Source organism: Crocodylus porosus, unplaced genomic scaffold, assembly GCF_001723895.1.
Source record: "Crocodylus porosus isolate Cpor-Errol unplaced genomic scaffold, CroPor_comp1, whole genome shotgun sequence".
NCBI classification, from domain to species: domain Eukaryota; kingdom Metazoa; phylum Chordata; order Crocodylia; family Crocodylidae; genus Crocodylus; species Crocodylus porosus.
Genome location: NW_017728947.1, coordinates 59097127 through 59120014, shown reverse-complemented (window position 1 = coordinate 59120014; position 22888 = coordinate 59097127). Strand labels below are relative to the sequence as shown.

The 22888-nt window shown below is 39.0% G+C and overlaps 1 protein-coding gene across 1 annotated transcript in view; it reads left to right on the top strand.

Moving 5' to 3' along the window:
* RYR3 (ryanodine receptor 3) overlaps positions 1 to 22888 on the top strand; it is a 537566-nt gene that overhangs the window by 264990 nt on the left and 249688 nt on the right. The window contains exons 33-38 of the mRNA XM_019551798.1: positions 5409 to 5495; positions 6854 to 7080; positions 9007 to 9808; positions 10324 to 10524; positions 11278 to 11380; positions 18045 to 18185. Of these exons, the coding sequence (XP_019407343.1) occupies positions 5409 to 5495; positions 6854 to 7080; positions 9007 to 9808; positions 10324 to 10524; positions 11278 to 11380; positions 18045 to 18185 (1561 nt within the window). The remainder of the gene's footprint in view (positions 1 to 5408; positions 5496 to 6853; positions 7081 to 9006; positions 9809 to 10323; positions 10525 to 11277; positions 11381 to 18044; positions 18186 to 22888) is intronic.

Below are 22888 nucleotides of genomic sequence, written 5' to 3'. Positions count from 1 at the left end.
TGTTATGCTATTTATATAGGAATAAACACCATTATTTAAAATGTGATTTTTAAGCCTGTTCACCTCCATTGTTGCAGTAGACTTCCAAAATTTAATGAGAAAGAAGCCATACTTTTATTTTTATTTTTTAGGTTTGGCCGAGTTATAATGTAACCGTTTCCCATTTCTGGTTTATCGTCTTACTGCTCAACTTTGGCAGTAGGTTGATATCTCTTCATTGCCACATGCTGGGGTGCCCTGGAAGCTGGGACAGCCTAGCTCTTCTTCAGAACTCTGACCGTTCCCCAACCACCAAACTTCCTTTCTAAGAACACTCTTTTGGGCATGAACCCCACACCTCCTGATAACTGAGAGGCCAGGTTCTCCCAAATTATCCATTGGCTCCACTTAATGATTTGGTGGCTATCTATCCTCTCTGAGATCACTGTACAAGGTAGATTCCCTTCCCACCAACAACCAAAACAGAATTTGCTATTCAAGTACAGAACAACTAGTTCTTTTCTTTTTTCTCTAGGACCCAAAGATGGTTCATTTAAGTATGCTCCTAATTTTGCAAAGAACTTACATAGACAGTCTTTTCACAGAATTATTTCTGATGTGGCAGAAAGGCACATTATAAGCCAGGTTTTATATAAGAAATTAAATGAGAATTTCATACAAGAAATTCTGTGCTTTTGCAAGCCTGTCTCTTTCTCCAAAAAATACTTTTGAAATATTGATTGCTTTCAAGATGATTTTTTAAAAATGTAGCTGATAAGCAGGTTATTGAAAAAAATAGAAGATGCAGAACTTGTCATAAAGTTGTAATATATTTTATATAAAGCATTACTCAGGGACATTTTGAGCTATTTCACATAGTTTAAAACTTAACTCTGATTTTGAAAATAGCATTGAAAATAGTCTTGTTTGGCCTTTTGGATTAAAATAACATAATATAATGGAGTCTCCCATAATTAGCTCATCTCTCACCCCTTTTGAGATAAGTAATTGATATTTCAGCCAGATGTCTGGACAGAGTGCAAGATAATTGCTATTCTAATGTTGAACCTATTTCATTTTTTCAATTATTTCAAGTGGAGAGAGAGAAGGACCAATATCTGTATGATAAACCTCTGCTCCAAAAAGCCTATTGACTAAAATGAGGAAAATATCACACTTTAGACCTATCTACTGGGCAATATTATACAATCTAAAAATATTTTTCTACATTAAAAATAAGGGCGGAAATTGTCATATAAAATTAAGAGATTTATAATTCTTTCCCTGTAATTGCCACAACAATGCCAAAGTTATAGAAGACGATTGGGAACTTAAATCTATTTTATCTTTAGTTCATTTTATTCAACAGTGCCCTGATTTTCACATAAGATTAAAAAAATAAAAATATTCTCATAGAAAAAAATCTGATTTGTTTATTTAATCTATCCATCAATACCAGTGGTTAACATTTTTTCTGTCTTTAGTCAGTTTCTAAAAATGTCTAAGATACAATCTGGTAGTGCAGATGTAATGTTGTAGCTGTGATGGTCCAGAAATTATGCAAGTGGAAAGGATTTTTAGGGTGATATCTTTTATTGGATCAACTGTGTATTTGGGATATATTTAGATAGGCTTTTAAATGCAATACATTCTTCATCAGGTCTAGCATTTGAAAGCTTGTCTAACTATATAGCCAATCTAATAAAAGATAACCTTGCCTCTTGCATAAAGTATTTTCAGTGTTTTGTCATTCTGATTCATGATGAAAACATACATTTTTTTTTATTAAAATACTTCATTTTGACATATAATGCTTTGATTTTCTACTCCTTTGGAAAGCACTTCTTAATTAACAAACAAAATGTTCAGTCATTATGAAGCCTTCCCTTAAAGGTGAGAAATGAATGTATTTAATATATGTCCTAATGCTCAAAATGCATTTCTTAAAATGCAGCGTTACCATCTTAGAAAATATTGGAATTTGACTGTTCATTTTGCAGGGTGCCATACATTTTGCACAATCATGATCTTATATTTTTTCTATAATATAAAACTATTTCTTGAAGTGACCTACTGTGCTGTTTTAGTGTGTGACTGCAGACATCAGTAGTTTGACACACTTTTCAGCTTTGGAGCTTTAGGTTTATTCACATCATATCAGTTATACTAGTTACACATATTATATGCAGAAAAAATACCTGCATGTGTATTACATGAAATACCCAGTGGTGTGACATAAATATTTCATGATGCTGATTTACAATGTCTATAGATATTTTAAATTTGTTATAAAAGACATACCAAACTGAAAGAAAATAAAAACAATCCTCTAGCCATAAGCTTTTCAATCTAGCTTACAAAATGTATTGTTAGGATCTTTTAGAATATTCTTAAAAATAAATTGTTACTTTTCTACACTCATTATCTCTAAAGAACTGTGAATCAAACCATATAAATGAAAAGAAGGGAAAGTTTCAAACATTCCAACATCTGCAACTGTTTTTGCCTGTAAAACACAATTTAGCAGTTTTAAGGTGTTAACTATTGTGGTCTTTAAAGGCTATGTAACACAATGCATATATCTACACATTGCCCTACAGCGACATAGCAATCACAAGGGTCCAGACATGATTGCCAGCTATATTGCCATAGCAGCATGCTCCCCAATTCTAGTGCACCGCTATGGCAACTTAGCAAGATCTAACCACGTACTGTGCACATGGTGCAGTAACCACCTGTACTTCCAAAAGAAAGTACTAAAGTACAGCACCGTAGCAACGTCACCGTACAGCAGCATGTAGACATACCCAATATGGTGAATTTCATGTTCACCAGGAGTTATAATAGCTTACCTTCCTTTGGAATTTAAATCAGTACCCTTATCAGACCATCCAGCGCATTTGAAAGAGGGACCCCACCAGCTTTCCACTGGCTTCCTAAAATTACAATAAAAAATAAATATAAGGTATGTCATCTCCATGCCGTACTTTTCAGCTTCACTGAAAAATCATTCTTACCACAAGACAATCAGTAAGGTATATAAAACAGAAATAAGTTTTATTACATAGGAAAGGTAGATCATACTATTAGATTTGGAGACAAACATGCAAAAATCAAACAGAAAAATCTCACCCTGATTTTTTACTTGATCCAACTTCTCACTAAGCACAGTCCGTGTTTTGAGTAGTCAGCCCTCCTATTACCTCTTCCAGATTGATACCACTTTTCATTAGCTGGGGACTAGAATCTTCCCCTCGGCATCAGGACTTCCCAGGCAACTTTAATTTCCAAAAATTTTCCCGTAAATATCTTATTCTTTTCTCCCTATCTTTATTTCTCTATTTAGTCCCGTTCTCAACAAACATGTATAAATTAGGCAGATGATGTCCTTTCCCTAGGCAAGTTAGGTGTCCTATTCATTCTTATATCCAAGGAAGGAAGCAACATTTCAATAATCCTTAATCAGATTTCTCTCAGGGCCTTGTGACACCTTACGCTGTGAGCTGCGCAGATGTTGATGCGTGTTAGTGCTAGCTTCAGCTCGGAGCAGTCACAGCCACCAGGGGCCTGGAGGACTAAAAGCTAAGAATCCCCCCTCCCATTCCAAGCCTCACCCCTGTTCCCCAGGCTCCCCCCAGCCGCTGGGGCATTACTTACTTGTGGCTGCCCACACTCTGTCCTGAGGAACAGTCAGGGAAGAGTTAAATTGCCTGCCCAGCTGCTGCTGTTGATGGCTGCTGCTCTTCCAGTTCACAGAGCAGCAATGGGGGGAGGGGAAGTGGGGCAGGCAATTTAACCCTTCCCTGCCTGCTCCCTGGGGCAACCACAAGTAAGCAAGGGATGTTGGGGACAGTGAACGGCGATCTGGGGTGCTGGGGGGGACAGTAGGCCAGATCCAGGGCAGAGGAGAAGGGGGTGTGGGTGAGGTATTTATACTAAGTTGGTGTAGCCTCAAGTGGCCACACCTTAGTATAACAACAACTACATAGCTTGGATCAGAGAGAATCCTGCCCTGCAGTAGCCTAATTTTGGGCTGCATAATGAGTGATTAAAACTGGTTTCAAATGTTAACGTGCAGACAGTCTAGAGGTTAAGAGCTCCAGGAGCTGCCCAAAATTACCATTTAACAAGGCCCTCGGCCGTTCTTGATTCTGTTCCAAAGGAGCAGAAATAAGAACTGCTTCATGTGATTTCCTTTTGAAATGTGCTTAGTCATTGTCTGAGTAGACTTGACACATTTCCCTTTGAAATACATTTGAGCTATTGTTTGATATTCATTCCTATTCCAGATGCACATTCCAAAAACCAGCTTCTTCCCTGTCTAGCAACTGATCATCCTTTAATTAAGTCAGATTACAAAAGTACAGAGATACATTCAGACCAAATAGCATGTTTCATACAAACATAAAATGGACAAACTTGACATAGTTACAATTACAGTAGTTACATAGTTACAATAGTATCTTGAAGTTAGAGCATAGGCATAGAGTGCTGTAAAGATGCTGGGCAATGCTGCAATCCCTAGAGCAGGCCAGGAAGTTGTCACTGCTTAGATCAGCTTGTGGAGCACTCTAAATTACATCAGGGGCTACTTCAGCTCTCAAAGCAGCTCAGCATTGCAAGATCAGAGAAGGTCACCTTAAAATTACTTAAGTCAATCCTCCCACCAATTTAAAATTGCAACATAATTTCCAAGTCCTCCTTTTTTTCCATAATAACAATGAGAAAAAAACAGAATTCAATTTTATTTTAACTGGTTTGAGTTTTAAAGCCCTCACTGAGGATGAAACTACTGCCAAGGGTTTCTTTCATATTGGTGTGGCAGGTTCGGATCCCAGGAGCAGCCACAACGCCCCCTGGTGGCCACACAATTCCTGCACCAGCTCCAACTCTAGGGGACTTCATCTCCTTTACTCACCCTTGGGTCCTTTGTTCTATCTGCATGTAATTGGCCCCTGCCATACCTGCAGGTTGTTTCTCAAGCAACCCCTTCCCCTTAAAGTCACAGATGTGCCAAGATCCCTGTCACAATTCACTCATAATAAATTGCCCTTTAGCACATCTGAAATAGATGCACTAATATAAAATGAAGTCTGATCTTATGATCATATTTTTTTCTTGTTTGTATCATACACCTGTGATTCTGAAAACAAGTTTATCTTTAATCATGAATAGTCAGTCTCTCTTTGATAGGACCACTCATCCTGAACATTAACTATATGTGCTGTTGTTTGTAAGGCTGGGGTGCTACAGTGTAGAGTATGTTACAGACCTCACTCATTATATTTGGTTGGTGATAGGTACTTGAATGTCTTTTTTTTTGCATTTATATGATTCTAATGCCCAAGCTATTTCACAGTAATTTTTCCTAACATAAACTAGCAAGTGACTCTTGATGCCTTTTAACCGTGATAAATCTCTTTTTTCAGGTTGAACCAAACACAAAACTGTTTCCATCAGCTTTTATACAACCTACAAGCACAAACTTGGTTCAGTTTGAACTTTGTAAATTAAAGGTATTTTTAACCCTTTTCTAAAAGATAAATCAATAAAATTATCATTCTAAATCTGGTAATATTCACAGGCAAGCCAGTTGATCTCTAGGTTTCAATGTCAGAGTGCAGTAGAGAGACCTATATTGCTAAACGTAATTATTTCTGAAAAACCCACACATTTATTATAATATCAAAACTAAGGTACTGTCATCAAAATATAATGAAATTTGGGATTCACTTGATGTTTTTTTTCTGAGCTGGTTTTCTGATGTGCTGTTTTCTAAATTTATATAATCTTTAAGAGGTACCTCCTAGGTCCCTGGCACACATTCATTTATGACATGATGGGATCTTAACCCTGGTCCCAACAATCATGCCGCCTGCTATGCCAAACCTTTTTGTCATAACACATGATTTTGGGATCAGGGATCAGCTCCCAATAGCACCATTACTACAGCTCCCAGTACCACCATTACTACCCTTTGCCAGTGCAAGAGGAGCCTGGGTTCATTGTCCCAGGCCTCCGGTGTACCAGCAAGTTGAAAGCTGAACCAGAGCTCTCCTTGGGATGAACCAGAGCAATCCAGTGTGAATCAGAGCTAGGACAATCCAGCATGAACCAGAGATAGGACTAGGACAATCAATACCGGGATCATGTGGGAGTCTGAAACTGGCTCTGGTGTGGTCCCAGGGCTGGCACTGACAATCAGCTGCTGTTGGTCCCAGCCCTGGGGCTGCATTGGAGTCTTGAATCAGCTTTGTTGGGCTTCTGAGGTTGGAACTGACAAACAGCTGCTTGTTGGTCCCAGTCCTGAGACTGCACTGGGATCCTGAACTGGCTCCAGTACCATCAGCGGATTGTCCATCCCAGCCAGAACTTCACTGGAGTCTGGAACAAGCTCTTGTTTGTCACTATTTTTGTGGAAATTAGCCACAATAATATTACAGGGGTGTAGGTTGTAGCCATGTTGGTCTAAGGACATAGGTAGACAAGGTTCTTTGCATGAATTTGGTATCTTTTACTAACTTGTTTTCCAACTATTTAAGTTGGTCTACCAAAAGATATCAGATTCATGCAAAGAACCTTGTCTTACAATAATATTACACATTTTTGTGAAATACCTATGTGGCTGATTTTGCATTTTGTCATGTCATTAATTCCTTGAATATGCGGCAGGGTTACCGATTTTACGGTGCAATTAATAAGTTAATTGCATCTTAAATATTATATCTCCCAGGAGCCCCAGTGATAAATTAAACAAAAGCCACATATCTAAGTATTTCTTCTTTAGAAACTGATGCATATTTAAGTATTTATGCCATCAGATACTATTCATTCTTTTAAAAATGTTTGGCTTTATTTATTTTTTTAATTATAGAACACCATGCCTTTATCAGCAGCAATCTTTAAAAGTGAAGAAAAGAATCCTGTTCCTCAGTGTCCTCCTCGCCTTGATGTGCAAACAATTACGCCTGTTTTATGGAGCAGAATGCCCAACAGCTTCTTAAAGGTAGAGACTGAGCGTGTAAGTGAACGCCATGGTTGGGTAGTGCAGTGTCTGGAGCCACTGCAAATGATGGCACTTCATATTCCTGAGGAAACCAGGTATGTTTTCAGAGAACCATGATGGCTTTCTTAGGAAAGAAACGTATATACATAGTTGGTTTCTGTCCTTGTGTTGGAGTGCCTTGGAGTACATGGAGGCTGTGGAGGAAATATGTGGAGAAATGTTTTGTTTTTCTGATTTCATCTACTGTATCTTCTGTTCATCTACTATATTATAAATACCATATGGCATTGGTGACATGAAGGGGGTGCATGTCCCCCCTAAGCACAGTGGTGCACCCCCTGTGAAAAGGCACCACGAACACTACCAGCAGCACCTGCAGGAGCTGGCTGCTCACCATCTCCCCCCTTGCTGTGCCGCAGCTGCCTGCAGGAACTCTCCGCTCACTGCCACCACACTCCCCCCACCGACAGTGCTGCTGTCACTTGTGGAAGCTCACCATGCCCTCCATCCCCCACCACCAAGGACATGCGGTGTTCATGCTGTGTGGTTCTACAGGAAATCTAAATAGCTATTACAAACCAAATAATTTACAGACTTGGGGAGATTACCTTTAATTATAATATGGAATTAGACCTGTTGAAAAACACAATTGAATCTTCACCCAGTTTGAGATACAAAAATAAAGAATATAAAAATACTGTAACTCTAATTATGCACTGTTTTAAAAGCATTTTATATGTTCTTAATTTTGCACCGATATATTATTAATTGAAATCACATGTTAGAAAACTGAGAGCCTTTTAAAGTATATTAAAGGTTGGATTTTTATCTTTAGAGGTACCATAAAGTAGATGCAATTTTTATCTGACATCAGAATATGCATAAATTGATCAAATTAAAAAAGCTATTCAATAGAAAAACTGAAAGAGCACAAGGAAAAGTGCCCATGCAAGAATGTAGATTTTAACCATATGTGCTTAGTAGCCTGATTTAATTATTGTATTTTTAACTGGCAATGGAAGTGGTTCAAGAAAAAGAAAAACTTCCTGTCCTATGAAAATAGGACAGTAGTCTTCAGTACAGTTCCAGTACCTTCCTATCTTAAAATTTGGCATTTCCGGGTTTTGTGTCTGTAAAATAAAATCCTGGGGGACTGGGGAGAAGTTTTTGCTCATTTTAAATAATACTAAAATCGGTATTACTTAAATTGGTAATACTATTAATAAAATGTCTCTAGATACCAATTAAATTGTCTGTAATATCTCTTTTCTTTCAGTATTTTCCTCTCCTTATTGGGGACTGATAGTTATTACAAATGCTAGTAAATCATGCCTGCTGGTTTGCTGATGTGGATATAGGAATTACTGGGCACATCTACACAAGACATTTACTGCAGAGTAGACTAATTAACTCTCCAGTAAATAGCAGACAGTCTACAAGTGTAGCTCTATTAATCCTAAGGAAACTAATTAACTCTACAACCAGGTAGTACTTGTAAATACAAGTGCTATCCTGGTGTGCAGTTTTTTACTCTCCAACACTGCACATGTAGACATTGATGTGCCTAGCTGGGGCATGAGGATGCTTCAGTGCAGGAAGCTATTGGCTGGCTAGCCACATACTGAAGTGCCCTCGTGACCTCTGCAACATGTTGAGCCAGGTTGGAGTAGCCGTGGGTGAGCAGGCTGATCCCCTGGGCCCCGTACCACTCAGGGCTGCTCTGACCCACTTCAATGTACTGTGATCCCCAGGAGCATGTATAAGTGTGGTGCCTGAAAGTAATAAGCGCCAATGAGACAAGCACTGGAGTTTATTGCTTTGCCTTAATAGCACATGTAGACATGCCTACTGAGTAAGGAAAATACTTGTCCTCTAAAACAACCAATTCAGACTTCCCAAATCCTTTAATTCATTACACAGTTATTCCTCTCCCTTCCACAATTTGTGTTTGGATATATTTAATACACCAGAATTAATTTATGAAGCTCACTGTGTTTTCATTTCTTTATGTTGCATAACAGGTGTGTTGACATTTTGGAGTTATGTGAACAAGAAGATCTGATGATGTTCCACTACCACACTCTAAAGCTCTATCGCTCAGTCTGTGCACTGGGTAACTCTAGAGTTGCTTATGCACTTTGCAGCCATGTGGACATCTCTCAGTTATTTTACACAATAGATAATCAGTACTTACCTGGACTTTTACGTTCTGGATTTTATGACTTGCTCATCAGTATTCATTTGGAACATGCCAAGCAAGCCAAGCTTATGATGAACAATGAATTTATCATTCCAATTACAGATGAAACCAGAACTATTAAATTATATCCAGATGAAACAAAAAAGCATGGATTACCTGGAGTGGGACTTAGCACTTGTTTGAAACCAGGTTATTATTTTTCAACTCCTTGTTTCATAGTGACCAGTGATGAGCACCTGAAGTCCAGTCCAGAAATACCACTTGACATACTCAAATCTAAGGCCATAAGCATGCTCACGGAGGCAGTACACTGTAGTGGTACTCATATCCGCGATCCTGTTGGAGGGCAAGTTGAGTTCCAGTTTGTTCCTGTGCTTAAACTTATAGGAACTTTGCTTATAATGGGAGTTTTTGATGATGATGATGTGAAGCAGATTTTACTTCTCATTGATCCCAACGTATTTGGTGAACACAAGGAAGAAACAGAAGAGAAAACAGAGAAGGAAGAAGTTACACAAATAGAAGAAAAAGCTGTAGAAGCTGGAGAAAAGGCAATTAAGGAAACAAAAACTCCATTAAAAGGCTTATTGCAAACAAGATTACCCGAATCTGTTAAACTCCAGGTGACCTTTACCATTCTAAAGTAAATGTGTGTGTGTGTGCACATTAAAGGAAGAAAGGTAGATTAATAGTCTCTAATATTTAGCGCCAGCGGTTTGGGATTAAGGGCTCTCAGGTCCTAGTTCTGATTTGCTATATGATTTTGATAAGTCATTTAATTTCTTGAGATGCCACCATTTTGGCTACAGTATTTCTTCATAGGTGTATTAATACCTACCCATTTCAAAATCTTGTTATGACAGAGCTTTAATATGTGTAAAGCTCTTTTTTGTATGTAGAAGGAAAAAATAGTCGACAAGTACAAAATAGTAGTCCTGCCCATAGTAACAAAATACTTCTATACTTAAGACAATTCTGTCTTAAAAATTAGAGTTGGTGAAGAAATAATCTTATTCTCATTTGTACTAAGAAAGCAGTGCCTGCAATAACCTACTGTACCCATTAAGTTCTTCCTTTTTATAGTTTATGGTATAGTTTCTCAGTTAAACTGATTAGCTTTTTTCTTTTTCTGTACTAGATGTGCCTGCTTCTCAATTATTTCTGTGACTGTGAGCTGCAACACAGGGTGGAATCTATTGTATCATTTGCAGACAATTATGTATCAAAGTTGCAGTATAATCAGAGATTCAGATACAATGAACTGATGCAAGCTTTGAACATGTCTGCAGCTTTGACTGCCAAGAAGACAAAGGAATTTCGTTCTCCTGCTCAAGAACAGGTAAAAATGAAGGATTTTTTTTGTTTGTTTAAATGTGATTAGTAAGGAGAGCAAGGGTAGAAATGTCTAAAATATATACTAGCACTGGGACTGTGGGGGAAATTAGATGTCATTTGAAATATAGATTGTAAGACTGCCAGAAGATATTACATGAGCGCCAGAATTCAAGCTTCTAAATCCATCTGTAGCAACCTAGATAAAGTTTGTCAGAGTATTTTAAAGGTGGTTAATTAATGGGAACTGAAGGCACTAAGCATTTTTAAAAATGAGGATTCTTTTGTACAAATGTCTATATAAAAAGCATGTCTTCATAATGACCCAAGTTATTTGCTTCATAGCTTGTGTGTACAAAACTGGTAATTAAAGATACATTGACATGTCTAATTTCTGCTAGGATGTCCTACAGCTACCTTTCTGAATGTTTGTTTCTCTAGTGTAAGAAACTATTTGGTTTTTTAGAGACAGGTGGTTAAGTTTTCCTGTGAAACTTATCTTTACTGTTAATCTGTATCTGAATATTTAAAAAATAAATAAAATCTACAAACTATTTTTACTTTAATATTGCTATACGAACATATTCAGTTATTTGCTAAAAGCTTGTATTGCCTAGTTCTTCTGAATACCAAGTTCCTGTACCAGTCTGTAATATCAGTAGCTACCAATAGTAAGATATTTCTATTTTGATGTTATATTATGGCTGTCTTGGACCTCTTCTGTCTTCTAAATTTCTGGGTTTGTTTTTATCCTTAATAGATTAATATGTTGCTAAATTTTCAACTGGGAGAGGACTGCCCCTGTCCAGAAGAGATTAGAGAAGAGCTGTATGAATTTCACGATGATCTCCTAATACACTGTGGTGAGTGGCAAACATTTGTTTTTTACTTAAGGAACATGGGAGGATTTTCTTCTGATTTTTTTCTTATGGCAAGCAAAATACTGATGTAAATAACTTTGCTTTAGATGTGGCATATATCTGCTATCTGTGCCTTGAGGCCAGGGACAGATATTACATATAAGCCAGTTTAAGTGATAAAAACTGGTTTAAACCTATAACAGAACAGAGCTAGGGACAGATATTCAAAAAGCCTGAACCTGAATTGATTCAATCTTTATAGGTTAGTTTAACCTGGCTAGGCTAAACCAGTTTGTAACCTCACAGGCATTCTCTCTGGACTAAGGAAATGCAGGCACATGCCTACAGTGGCTCAGGCTAGAAGCCAGGGGGGGAGGGGAGAAGGGGGAGAGTACTAGAGCATCTCTCCCTTCCCTTCCAGTGCTGAGCTGAGAGTGGTGTGACCAGACCCTGGAAAGACGCTCTGATTCAGGAGGGGTACCCCCTCCACTGCTCCTCACAAGCAGGGAGTTACACGGGGAGTCAAGAACAGATCATTTAGCACCCCATCAAAGCAGAACAAAAGCTTCTCTCAAGAAGAGTTCCAGCTCTTCTTAAACAGCTTTTTCCAAAGGAGCAGAGGGACATTACCAAATGACTTGTTGATTAGCTCCAAAACACCCTAAGCAGACAATGTCCTGGCTGCCTTACACAGACACCTCTCAGCATTAGCTAGCATACCACATGCTGCCTACAGTCTGTGCTGTGGGAGAGGCGAGGGGGAGAATCCCTCTTTGACCAGTGAGTGGTGAGCAGTGGGGGGACAGGGGGAAGCCAGGTAGACACTGCTGTGCCTGTGATATCTGTCGGAGCTGCAGCCAGGGAGCAGAGAGACAGAGCCAGCCCTGTTGTGAAGCAAAGAGCCCCACTCAGGGCTGCAAAGCATCTGGGATGCTGTGAAACTCTGGTTTAAGTTAAACCAGCAAGGAGTCTGGGACAGACATGGTATAAACCGGTTTGAACCAAATCAGTTAAGTCTGATACTACATTCAATCAGGTTTATCTCAAACCGGTTTCAGCCATTTTCAAATTGGTTTATGTGCACTGAACATCTGAGCTAGGGACAGACATTACACACAAACCAGTTTAAGTGATCAGAAACTGGTTTAAACCTGTAACAGAACAGGCATTCAGGGCACATAAACCAGTTTGAAAATGGCTGAAATCAGTTTGAGATAAACCTGGTTGAGTGTAGCATCAGACTTAACTGGTTTGGCTCCAACCGGTTTATACAGTGTCTGTCCCAGACCCTTTCCTGGTTTAAAATAAATCAGAGTCCCCTAGCATCCCAGCATGCTCTCTGGCTGGACAGAGCTCTCTGCTCCATTACAGAGCTGGCGCCTCCCCTCTGCGGCTTCGCTGGAGCTCGGCAGTTTCTGCAGACTTCTGTCTGGATTCTGCTCCCCTCTCCCCTCCCCTCCCCACTCTATGCTAAACAGGCATTTCCCTGTCCCTCACAGACACCTCCAGCATTATCTAGCAGACCACATGCTGGCTACAGTCTGTGCTGTGGGAGATGAGGGAGGCAGACAGGCTTTTTGGAGCTATTCAACATGTAGCTTTATGTCCTTCCTTGGAAAAGCTGTTTAAGAGCTGTTTGTTCCCCACCTCACCCTTACCATTCCCTGCTAAGCAAGAATTCCCCACTCCCCTCTGCCTTGCAGAGAAGGTATCTGTGTATTAGCTAGCTGACCACATGCTGGGTTCGTGCTGAATCAACAGGCAGAATCAACAAGTGGGTGGTAATGTCCCTCTGTTTTCTTAATGGACCAATAAACACTGAGATAGGGGTGACACTGTTTTCAGCCCTCCACCCCTGGCTTGTTTGCCTGTCTGTTTGCTGCAGACAGTATACAAAGCAGGGAGGGGGATTGAAAAGCTCTGTATTGGCAACAGATGTATGCACTGCCCGCATGCACTTTGCTTCAGTGCTAACAACACTGGAAACACTCCTGCCCCTAGAGCAGCAAGCTGGGAGAAGCCTGGGACTTCAGGCCTGAATTTCCTCAATCCAGAGGAATTGTCTGTATGGTTGGAAACTGGTTCAGCCTAGCCAGGTTAGATTAACCTGCAAAGTTTAAATCAATTCAGGATCAGGTTTTTGAATGTCTGTCCCTAGCCACCATGTCTAAGTACCAAAAAATATCTCAAATGTGTGCATAATTTTTATTTCTATATAACTTTCTAACTATTTTTATTGCTGTGTTGTTTTAGATTAAAATAACAAACATTATCAAGATGAGAAGCTCTGGACACCCTAAAATCAGACTTGGCAAGAGATAATTACAGCTGGCATACTGTGAAGGTTTCTTCCTTCTATTTAAGTCCACCTGGCTTCTCTGATTTAGAGTTGAGATCAGCTGGACAAAATTACAGTCCTAGTATCATGGTTCAAGGACTAGGTGAGGGTTTAGAACACTAAATCCAAATTCCATCATTTGTCCATGTGTCATTTTAGAGTCAAGTATAATATGAACTCTTCTGCTGGTGAGTCTTTCACTATCCGTTAGGGAAAGGATTTGAATTAAGAAGATTTTGACCCTGCTTCAGTCTAAAGCCTTAAAATTAAGTTTCCAACATCCCATGAGTTACTGCCTACCTCCCATCTCTTGAATTTATCACCACTCTCCCTTCTTTGGGCTTCCCTGTCACTTCCACAATGAGTAACTAAAACACACAGTAGTTTATAGTCTTTATAGTCTTTCCTTTATATTTTGCTAATTCTGGTCCTACTAGACCTCTCTTCTGCTGTCCAGACCTTTTTTATTCCTTTTAGGAGGCTGAGCATAACCCTTAATTGATTATCTGAGTGAATCTGATAGCCATAGGTCCTAGTTTCCCTACTGCTCTGTCAACCCTGTCTCTGCTGCATGTTCACAAACCTCACCTCTCACACAAATAAATCTGTAATCTCACAAATAAATCTCTGAATTAATGTTTTTTCTGATTGTAAAATAAAAAATTTATAATGTTTGGACTTAGAAGTGTCCAAATACAAGAAACCTGTACAACCTTAATTCAGTCCCCTTCTGCATACACATTATCACATAATCTTTATGACATGATAAAATACCACTTTTTCCATAAGATCTTTCTTCATTCATGGCAGAAAATTGATTAGACCTAGGAATAAAACAGGATTGTACAGTGAGAGTGAGAGAGAATATTTTCTGGAGGTCTTGTGCTTCATTTGTTGAAGAAATAAAAAAATTTATAATGAGTGATGCAGGAAACTGAAGAAAATAAAAGGATGATCTTATGCTTCTCATCTTGAATCTTTTTGCCCCCTATCTCCGACTTTCAGTCTTCTCTAACCTACCTATGGCTCTTTGTTCAGACCCCATTCTTTTTGCCTCGAAAATTCTAATCCTCACTCCTCAATTTTCTCATCCAGTTGTCTTATAGTAAGTAGTAGGCAACCACTGATCCCTCTGGATCATGGTATATGCATGAGGGTCACGAGGTTCTTTGAAGTGTACGCCTAGGCGGGAATATGGAGAAATGCAGGCTGCCCAGAACTTCCATCCTATTGAGACAGAATCCAAAGGCTAGATCAAGCCCAGACGTTTGGTGCCTTTATGACTGTAGTTATATGAACATCTGGAAATCGAACTTTGGCACCCCGCATGGCAGACAAGTATTCTACTACTGAATTGCAACAGTTGGTAGCTGTCAAGTAAGAACATAAGAATTTCTCTACAGAGTGAGACCAAAGAACTTTCTAGCCCAGTATCCTGGCCCTGACAGTGGCAAGTATCTGCTTCAGAGAAAGAATATAAAGAACAGGGTACGAGTAGAGTGATCCATCCCATCTCATATCTTCCTAGTCGCTAGCCATAATTTTTATCCTTAACAGTTGTGTTTAATAGCCCCTGATGAATCTTTACTCTGTACATTTGTAAACCTGCTTATGTTATTGGCTAACATCCTGTGCCAGTGAGTGTCACAAATGTATTATGCATTGTGTAAAGCAGAAGGTAAGGCAGAGTGGCACCTTAGAGAGACTAACTGGTTCAGAGGGGCATGACTTTTCATAGGCAGCAACCAAAGTGGATTGTTGCCTATTTGAGTTGTTGCCTATGAAATTTCATGCCTCTCTGAACTAATTAATCCTTAAGGTGTTATCCCAGCTTACCTTCTGCTTACCTTTAGACTAATGTAGCTAACTGTCTCTCTGTGAATTATTGAATAAGTACTTTTTCTTTGTTTTAAACTTACTGCTTGGTATTTCTTACCTCTTGTATTATAAAGTATAGTAAATAGAATTTCCCTACTCACTTTTTCTATACCTTTGATGATTTTATAGACCTCTATCACATCTTCCCTCAATAGCATAGCTAATACAGGCAAGCAAGGCACCAGCCCTGGCCACTGACTTAGAGGAGGCACCAGAATGCCCTCCCCGCCCGATGCTTTGGTACAGCAGACAATGCCCCATACCACACAGCCATAGAGGCTGGGCAGCTCTGTGCCCACTGGTGTATGGGGGAGAGGGGTCAAACAGAATGGTACCACCCTGTGAGATGTTTGCGCAGCTCGTACCACAGTAGCATATTATTGGAGGAGGGGAGTGATGGGGGCACTAGGAGCAGCCTCCAGGAAATATCTATCATAGGACAGCTGCCTCTAAGGGATAGAGTGCTCGTATACCACCATGGGGTCCCCTGGTGCCGCCCCTGGTGCCTTGTTCACCTACTTCTGTTACTTTAGTGGATGAGGAGCTGCATCTCCCATGGCAAGAATATTGGGTTGGTGGAGGTGGGCCTGTTTCGCTTGACCCCTTACCTCCATATACTTCTGGGAGCAGGGCTGCTTGGCTTCAGTGGCTGGGTACTGTAGGGCTGTGCCTGCCATAGCAAAGATCCTTGGGAGAGAGGGGCCTTCTGGTGCCTCCCTGATGTATGTACTGAGCCTGCTCCTCAGCCACAGCAGGAGCTGCTGACAGAGTGTGGAAAGAGTGGATGAGACCTCCTCCAACCCTCCCCTGCTCTTCAGTGGTCAACATTCTGCCCAGGGCACTGTAGGAGCTCACTACACCTCTGCCCTCAGTCTTCTTGCTTCCAAGCTGAAGATACCTAGCTTTTTCAGTCTTTCCTCATATGGAAATATTCCATGCTCCAGATCATATGTTGCACTTCTCTGTACCTTTTCTAGTTCTAGTGTATCCTTTTTGAGATGGAATGACTAGAAGCACATACAGTATTCAGGAGGTGGGCTCACCATGTATTTATATAATGACAAAATGATGTTTTTCCTCTTGCTTTTAGTTCCTTTCCTAATGGTCCATAACATTTTATTTGCATTTTGACCACTGTTGCATACTGAGCTGATGCTTTTAAAGAACTGTCCACAATAATTTCAAGGTTTCTTTTCTGACTGTCAACATCTCATTCAGAACCCATAACTGTATAGTTAGGATAGTTTTTTTACTGTGGGCATTAAGTTGTGTTAACCAGTATTACATTTAATCTTATACTTTATTGCACACTCACTCACATTTGTGAGATCTTTCATAGGGATATCAAAGGTCACATCCCTGACACAGATATCACCCTCCTGCCTTTCCAAATTTTCAGTCCCTGCTCCAAAGACCAAACAGCACACTACCAGCATTTGGCAGCTTGAGCAAAACATGTTTTCCCAGACTTCTTCAAAGAACTAGATGGAAATTTTAAGGTCAGCCTGAAGCAGATGCTCAACATATAAAATATTACCCCAGATGTCTAAAGTCTGTCAAAGGTTTAAGCAACTGAAAACAGGATCTCATAATTGGAAGTGTCTGGCAACTTTAATAATAAGAGTTACTAGCGCTCCTGCCTTTATTCCTGTAAGGAGTTAAGTTAGCTATCCAATAATTCAAATCCAGAAGAAACATCCCCTTTCTGCTGTCATTACTATCGAACAATAGATAGTTTTTGTTCTTCTTTGCCATGATCTAGAATTGTTTAAAAATATGGTATAAAGTGGCATGATAAATTGCTGTCAATCTGTCATCAAATGTCATCTCTTCAGGTGCCTCTTACCTCACAGACTTGTTATAGAAAGCTTTTACCATCAGTATGACATTTATGAAGATAATGCATTAGGGTTTTTAAATTCAGATAATATAATTTTGAGTGATAAATGTCTTTACTGAATACTGCAGTATGTGATGTGTTTTAGTTTCAGGCTGCCGATTGTGCCTTATGTTCTGCAGCTCAAGATAATGAGAGAGATTTAATCAAATATGACCTTTGTGACATAATTAATTATCTTTCTAAAATAATACCTATACCGCTGTACTAAAGAAAATGACGTAGAAGTCTTGTGTATTTGGATATATAAGTAATATATTTATATTTAATAGACAGATTGATAGAAAATGATAAACATATCTGGGACACGCATATAAACACCCTAAAAAAGGTACTTTTCTTTTTTGAAGGGTAATGCTATAACTGACATTCATGAAATCAGGTTTTTTCCATATTTTTCTTTATGGAATTTGCTATTTGCAAAACTCTCGCAAACATTGCTTGAAATCTGTAAACATTGTATGATGGATATTGTTGAATTATTTAAATATTTATTGAAGGATTTCATCTTAAAGGTATAAAGTTTATTTATAAGTAATTTTATTACCTGTTAGGCATTCCACTAGAAGAAGAGGAAGAAGAGGAGGAAGATGGCTCATGGACTGGTAAACTTCGCTCATTGCTGTATAAAATCAAAGGTCCACCAACAGCAGAAAAAGAAGAACCTAGAGGAGAAGAAGAAGAGAAAGCTCCCAGTAAGTCTTTTATATATAGTACATATAAGTATATATATATAGTACTGCACATATTTTGAAATAGGCATTACAATGGTAAAATAATGTGGCTTGAAGGCATTTCTATATTACATTTCTTTCCCTTTTCTTTGCTAACTTAAGTAAAGTAGCAACAGTTTGAGTTTGGGCCATTACATTTCTCATTTTATCAGAATAAATGAGCACTGTTTAACCCTATTTTTTGTTTCCCATTTTTCTCACATTTCATTTCACCTACAGTTACTATGTGGTTCAGGGTTTTATTGAGTACAAAGTTAAAAGCACTTCTGTAGCAAAAGGGATAAAAAGAACTAGGATGAGATAACTTTTAGGAGTCTTTGCATAGACTTAGCCACAGCAGATTATTTTGGATAAGTTTTCAGTAAGGGTCTACTTACCCTGCAGTTACTTATTGCCTGTTGATGTCACTGAATCACTCACATGAGTGATACACAGGGAGAGTTGTCACACAACTGAGCCCTAAATGATTATATATACTTATGGTGATTATGTTATAGACTATTTTTAAATAACTATTTGCTACCTTATTGAATAAAGCATACAGTCATATTTATCTTTAATATGTAGGTTTTTGTTCTTTGAGAAGGTGATATATTTCCTTAAGGCATTTGCATGACATTTGGACTACTAAATTGTATTCCTACTAAAGCAGGGATACCATTGTTGTATACTCTGTCAGTTTTGCACTTCAGTACAAGTTCAGTGTTTATAGCTTTGACCTAAGGTGAAAGAATAATGTTCCTGTATTTAATATAGCAGTCTTTCATCCCATACCTTGCTTCTATAAATCTTTAACACATGCCCCAAAACCAGAAACCAGAGCAAAACACTGTCCAGATATGATCAGTTTGTCTGAAAACTTTACTCCATGGTTCATCAGTCTTGTTGCCCTTTTCACTGACCTTTAATCTTATTGAAAATATACATGGGGAAAAGAACTGACACCATTTATCAGCAAAATTATTTAACAGTCATTTTTCTCTCTAGCACAAACAGTATTCTAGTAACAATCACAGAGGCATATGGGTAGGATATCCTTATAACTTTGCAGAATTAAGCTCTGCTGTGAAATTTTCTCCCTATAAAGCTTTTTGCAAATAAGAAGTCAGGTTTTAAAAGGCATGCATATGTACTGGGAACTTAAAAGGACAAAAGTAGAGGCAACATAATCTACCCACAGAGCAGCATCTTCACAGTCTGAAATAATTCATTACACCATTAAAATAATTCCTTTGCTAAAAAGGATTGAGCCAAGTGACTATAGCATAGCAGCTGAAAGGGAGAGACACTATTAAAGGGACATCAATAGGGAAGACAAGTGAGGTATGCATATCCCACTCACTTTCCCTAGTGATAATTTATGCAGTGTAATACACTGTGCATAGAATCTAGTGTGTGTATTTAGGATAGAATTGGCTCTACATTTATGGAAGGAGAGTGGAGAATATCCTAAGGAGACTGGAGAAAATGCATGCTTCTTACATTTTTTTTTTTGTAAAAATTTAACTTCAGAAAGGGAAATTATATAGAATACTTGTGAGTTTTTCTCTTAATGCTTCAATGGTCTATAAGGGGAAGACAATGCCTGGAAGCGAGAGGTCACATGCTTTATTCATGAGTGGGTCAAGACCGTAGACAGCTTGTAATGGCACTGACATACTTTCTCTATTTTTAGGTTATGGGACAGGTCATGTTCTACTTTTTGGTTATTTTTAAAGATGTGTTATAAGGACCTGAGAAGAATAGTGGTGAATACTGAAAAGTGAAATCCCTGAATAGAGATATTTGTAAGACTATGCAAGATATCAAGATATATAAAAGTAGTTTTACCACACACTGCTGCTGCTAGGTCTAGCTGTAACCTAAAGTTTATTGCTAGAGGCTGTACAAATGCACATAACGTGACAGTCTCTGTCCTTGAAGACTGACAATAAAAGACAAGACTAAAACAGGTGAACAAGACAAACAAATGATTTAAGGTGTGCAGTTATCAAGGACTGGACTATAGTAGTGGCAATATAGGTGGTGTTGGACAGCTGGTTCTTTGCAGTCTTGTGCTGGAACAAACAGTAAGATTTAGACATCAGCTGGATCAGTGGGTAGAACAAGAAGAGGTAAGGAAAGGTTTGGGTACTAAAAAATGGTATTTATTTGGCCATTCTAAATTTTACTTGGCAGCTGGACATCCTCAAAAATGGGTACATGGGCAATTTCAACACAATTTCAGTAGTTTTTTCAACCATGTCATAATAACAAAAGCTTCATTTTTAGTATCACATCACCAGGTTTAATCTAATATTAATCCAATGTTATATTAAGCATTTCCTTCCTACTCCAATATTTCAAGCTGACAGTGCTTTTTCTTCCTCATATTGTCAAATAGTAGGCATGTTCCTAGCATAGATTTAGTTGGATTTTAACCACAGGTATGCAAGTGCTATAGGTGAAGCTGATAAAAACTTTTAAAGCTTTGGCTGTAGATAATGTGAGAGGCGTGTGTGCACAACACTTTAAAGTGAGCTAAATGCTTTTGCACCACTTTAATGATGTTGGTGTTTGCACACCTCAACAGCGTATTGGGCATTAATTCTAGCCACTGTGGGAAATTCAGTGGTGTAATGCGCCTTAAATGACTTGGGGCACAGCAGACTAAAACTCCTGGGGCCCATACAGCCACAGAGTGAAGCACCGGGCTCTGTGCAGCTCCACGGCTCTGCAGGAAGCCATTCGGGCAGCCTGCCAGCAGCCCAGGAAAGCAGGCTCCACCCAAGAAAAGCAGTGAGCCTGATTTTTTTTTTTTTTTTTTTTTCCCCCACCCCCTGGAGCCTGCCTGCCTGCCTGAGCTGCATGGAGGCATGATGCTTCCCTTCATGGCTCCGTTATCCCCCGGGACCCTCCAAGCTGGGTGCCTGCAAGCAGGTGCCACCTGTGGGGGGGGGGCACCACTGCCATGGACGGAAGCACCAGTTCCACTCCCCTGCAGCCCAGGGACCACTGCGCCCACCAGCAGCCTGCCCTCCACTCCTCACCAGAGAGGCAGGTAAGTCAGTGGGGTGTGTACATGACACAGGGGTTTAATCAGCCCTAAATTGAAGCAGTGTTTTTTAAAACCCACTGCTTCAATTTAAGGCCTCTTTTTCATCTATACACACCCAAAGATTTTGGAAATTGTAAGACTTTGAAATATGTATTATGGCACTTAAGATTTTAAACCATTGAGAATTTGTATAGAAAATCTGTAAATAAGAAAAGTTATTTACACAGCACACTTTGGAGGGAATTAAGAATTCTCTGTCTTGTTCCTTAGTTTGGAAGACTTTGTAATATATCTGTAGCTTAATCTAGAGGGACAGATATGTGGAAATCAAGACATTCTTTGATTCCTTAAATTAATCTTATTGTAATTGGTGACTTTCAGCCCCACTTGGTAAAAGTATTTCAAAGTCATCAGTAAAGACGTAGTATGTGTTTGCGCAGCAAAATAAAGTATACCTGCAGTATGTCCCTTCCACTGTACAAGAAGCTATGGAAGTAAAAGAACCCATTCTTTTAGAAGCTTTAAAATGGATGAAAAAGTCATGGCTCAGGATCAAATCCTTTCTGGTATGACAAACTCATCTAGGCACCTTCTTATCTAGTTTTGATGGAATCAGCCAGAACACACTTCAGTATTCTCCAGGATTTCAGCTTTGTAATAAATAAAATAAAAGCACAGCCCTCTACAAACAGCTAAAAAAACTCACTTCTCAGTGAAAATCAACATAGATGTATTGAGCAGCGCTTATTCTGTTTTTTCCTTCAGAAAGAATATTCCCCAAAGGACATGAGCACAATTTTCTGATCTACCGGAATAGTTTGTACTACTTTTTAAGATCACATAGTCAAGCAAACTTATGGGTACACCTATGTATTACACTAATACCGCAATTCTTCCTTTAGTTTTGGAACCTCACTTCAGACACTGTTCAAGCAAAAAAAAAAAAAAAAAAGCTACTGTTACATGTACATATTTATCAGAATAGCCAATGTTGAACAGCATTGGGAAACCAGTCAAAAACAGCAGGACAACAGAATACAAGCCTCCCAGAAAAGATAACAACCAAGCTGGCACTACAAAATGTCAAGGTATCATGTACTAATCCAGACTGACAGCACCACAGCCATAATCTATGCAAATATGCAGAGTGGCCTGAAGTGTTTGGCTCTTCCTCAGAAGTCAATGAAGATGTTATTCTGAGCACAGAGATAAATGGCATCATTCAAAGCCATTGGCAGAAGTATCCCTTTACTTGAAGGAAATCTTATTAGGCAAGAAAACAGCCTATTTATTATTATTGGCATCACAGTGACATGTGAAGAGCCCCAGTATCTGCTACTGAAACTGTCATTGTGTAAGAGAGAGACCTTCTCATAAACCAGACATTTAGAGTCCCATAGATAGGTGAAGCAAGCCATAATGCTTTGTTTCAGGTTGTGGGGTGAAAAAATCATTGTTTATATATTTGATGTCAGCCTGAATAGGAATGAAAACTCTTTTTTTCTTTTTAATTAACTGGATGGAAATTATGAAAGAACATTTTTTCCAAAATTGTGTTTCTGAAACAAAATATATACCCCAAGACACACCACTGCTGTATGGATCTAGCATTCTTGTTAGTTCAGCT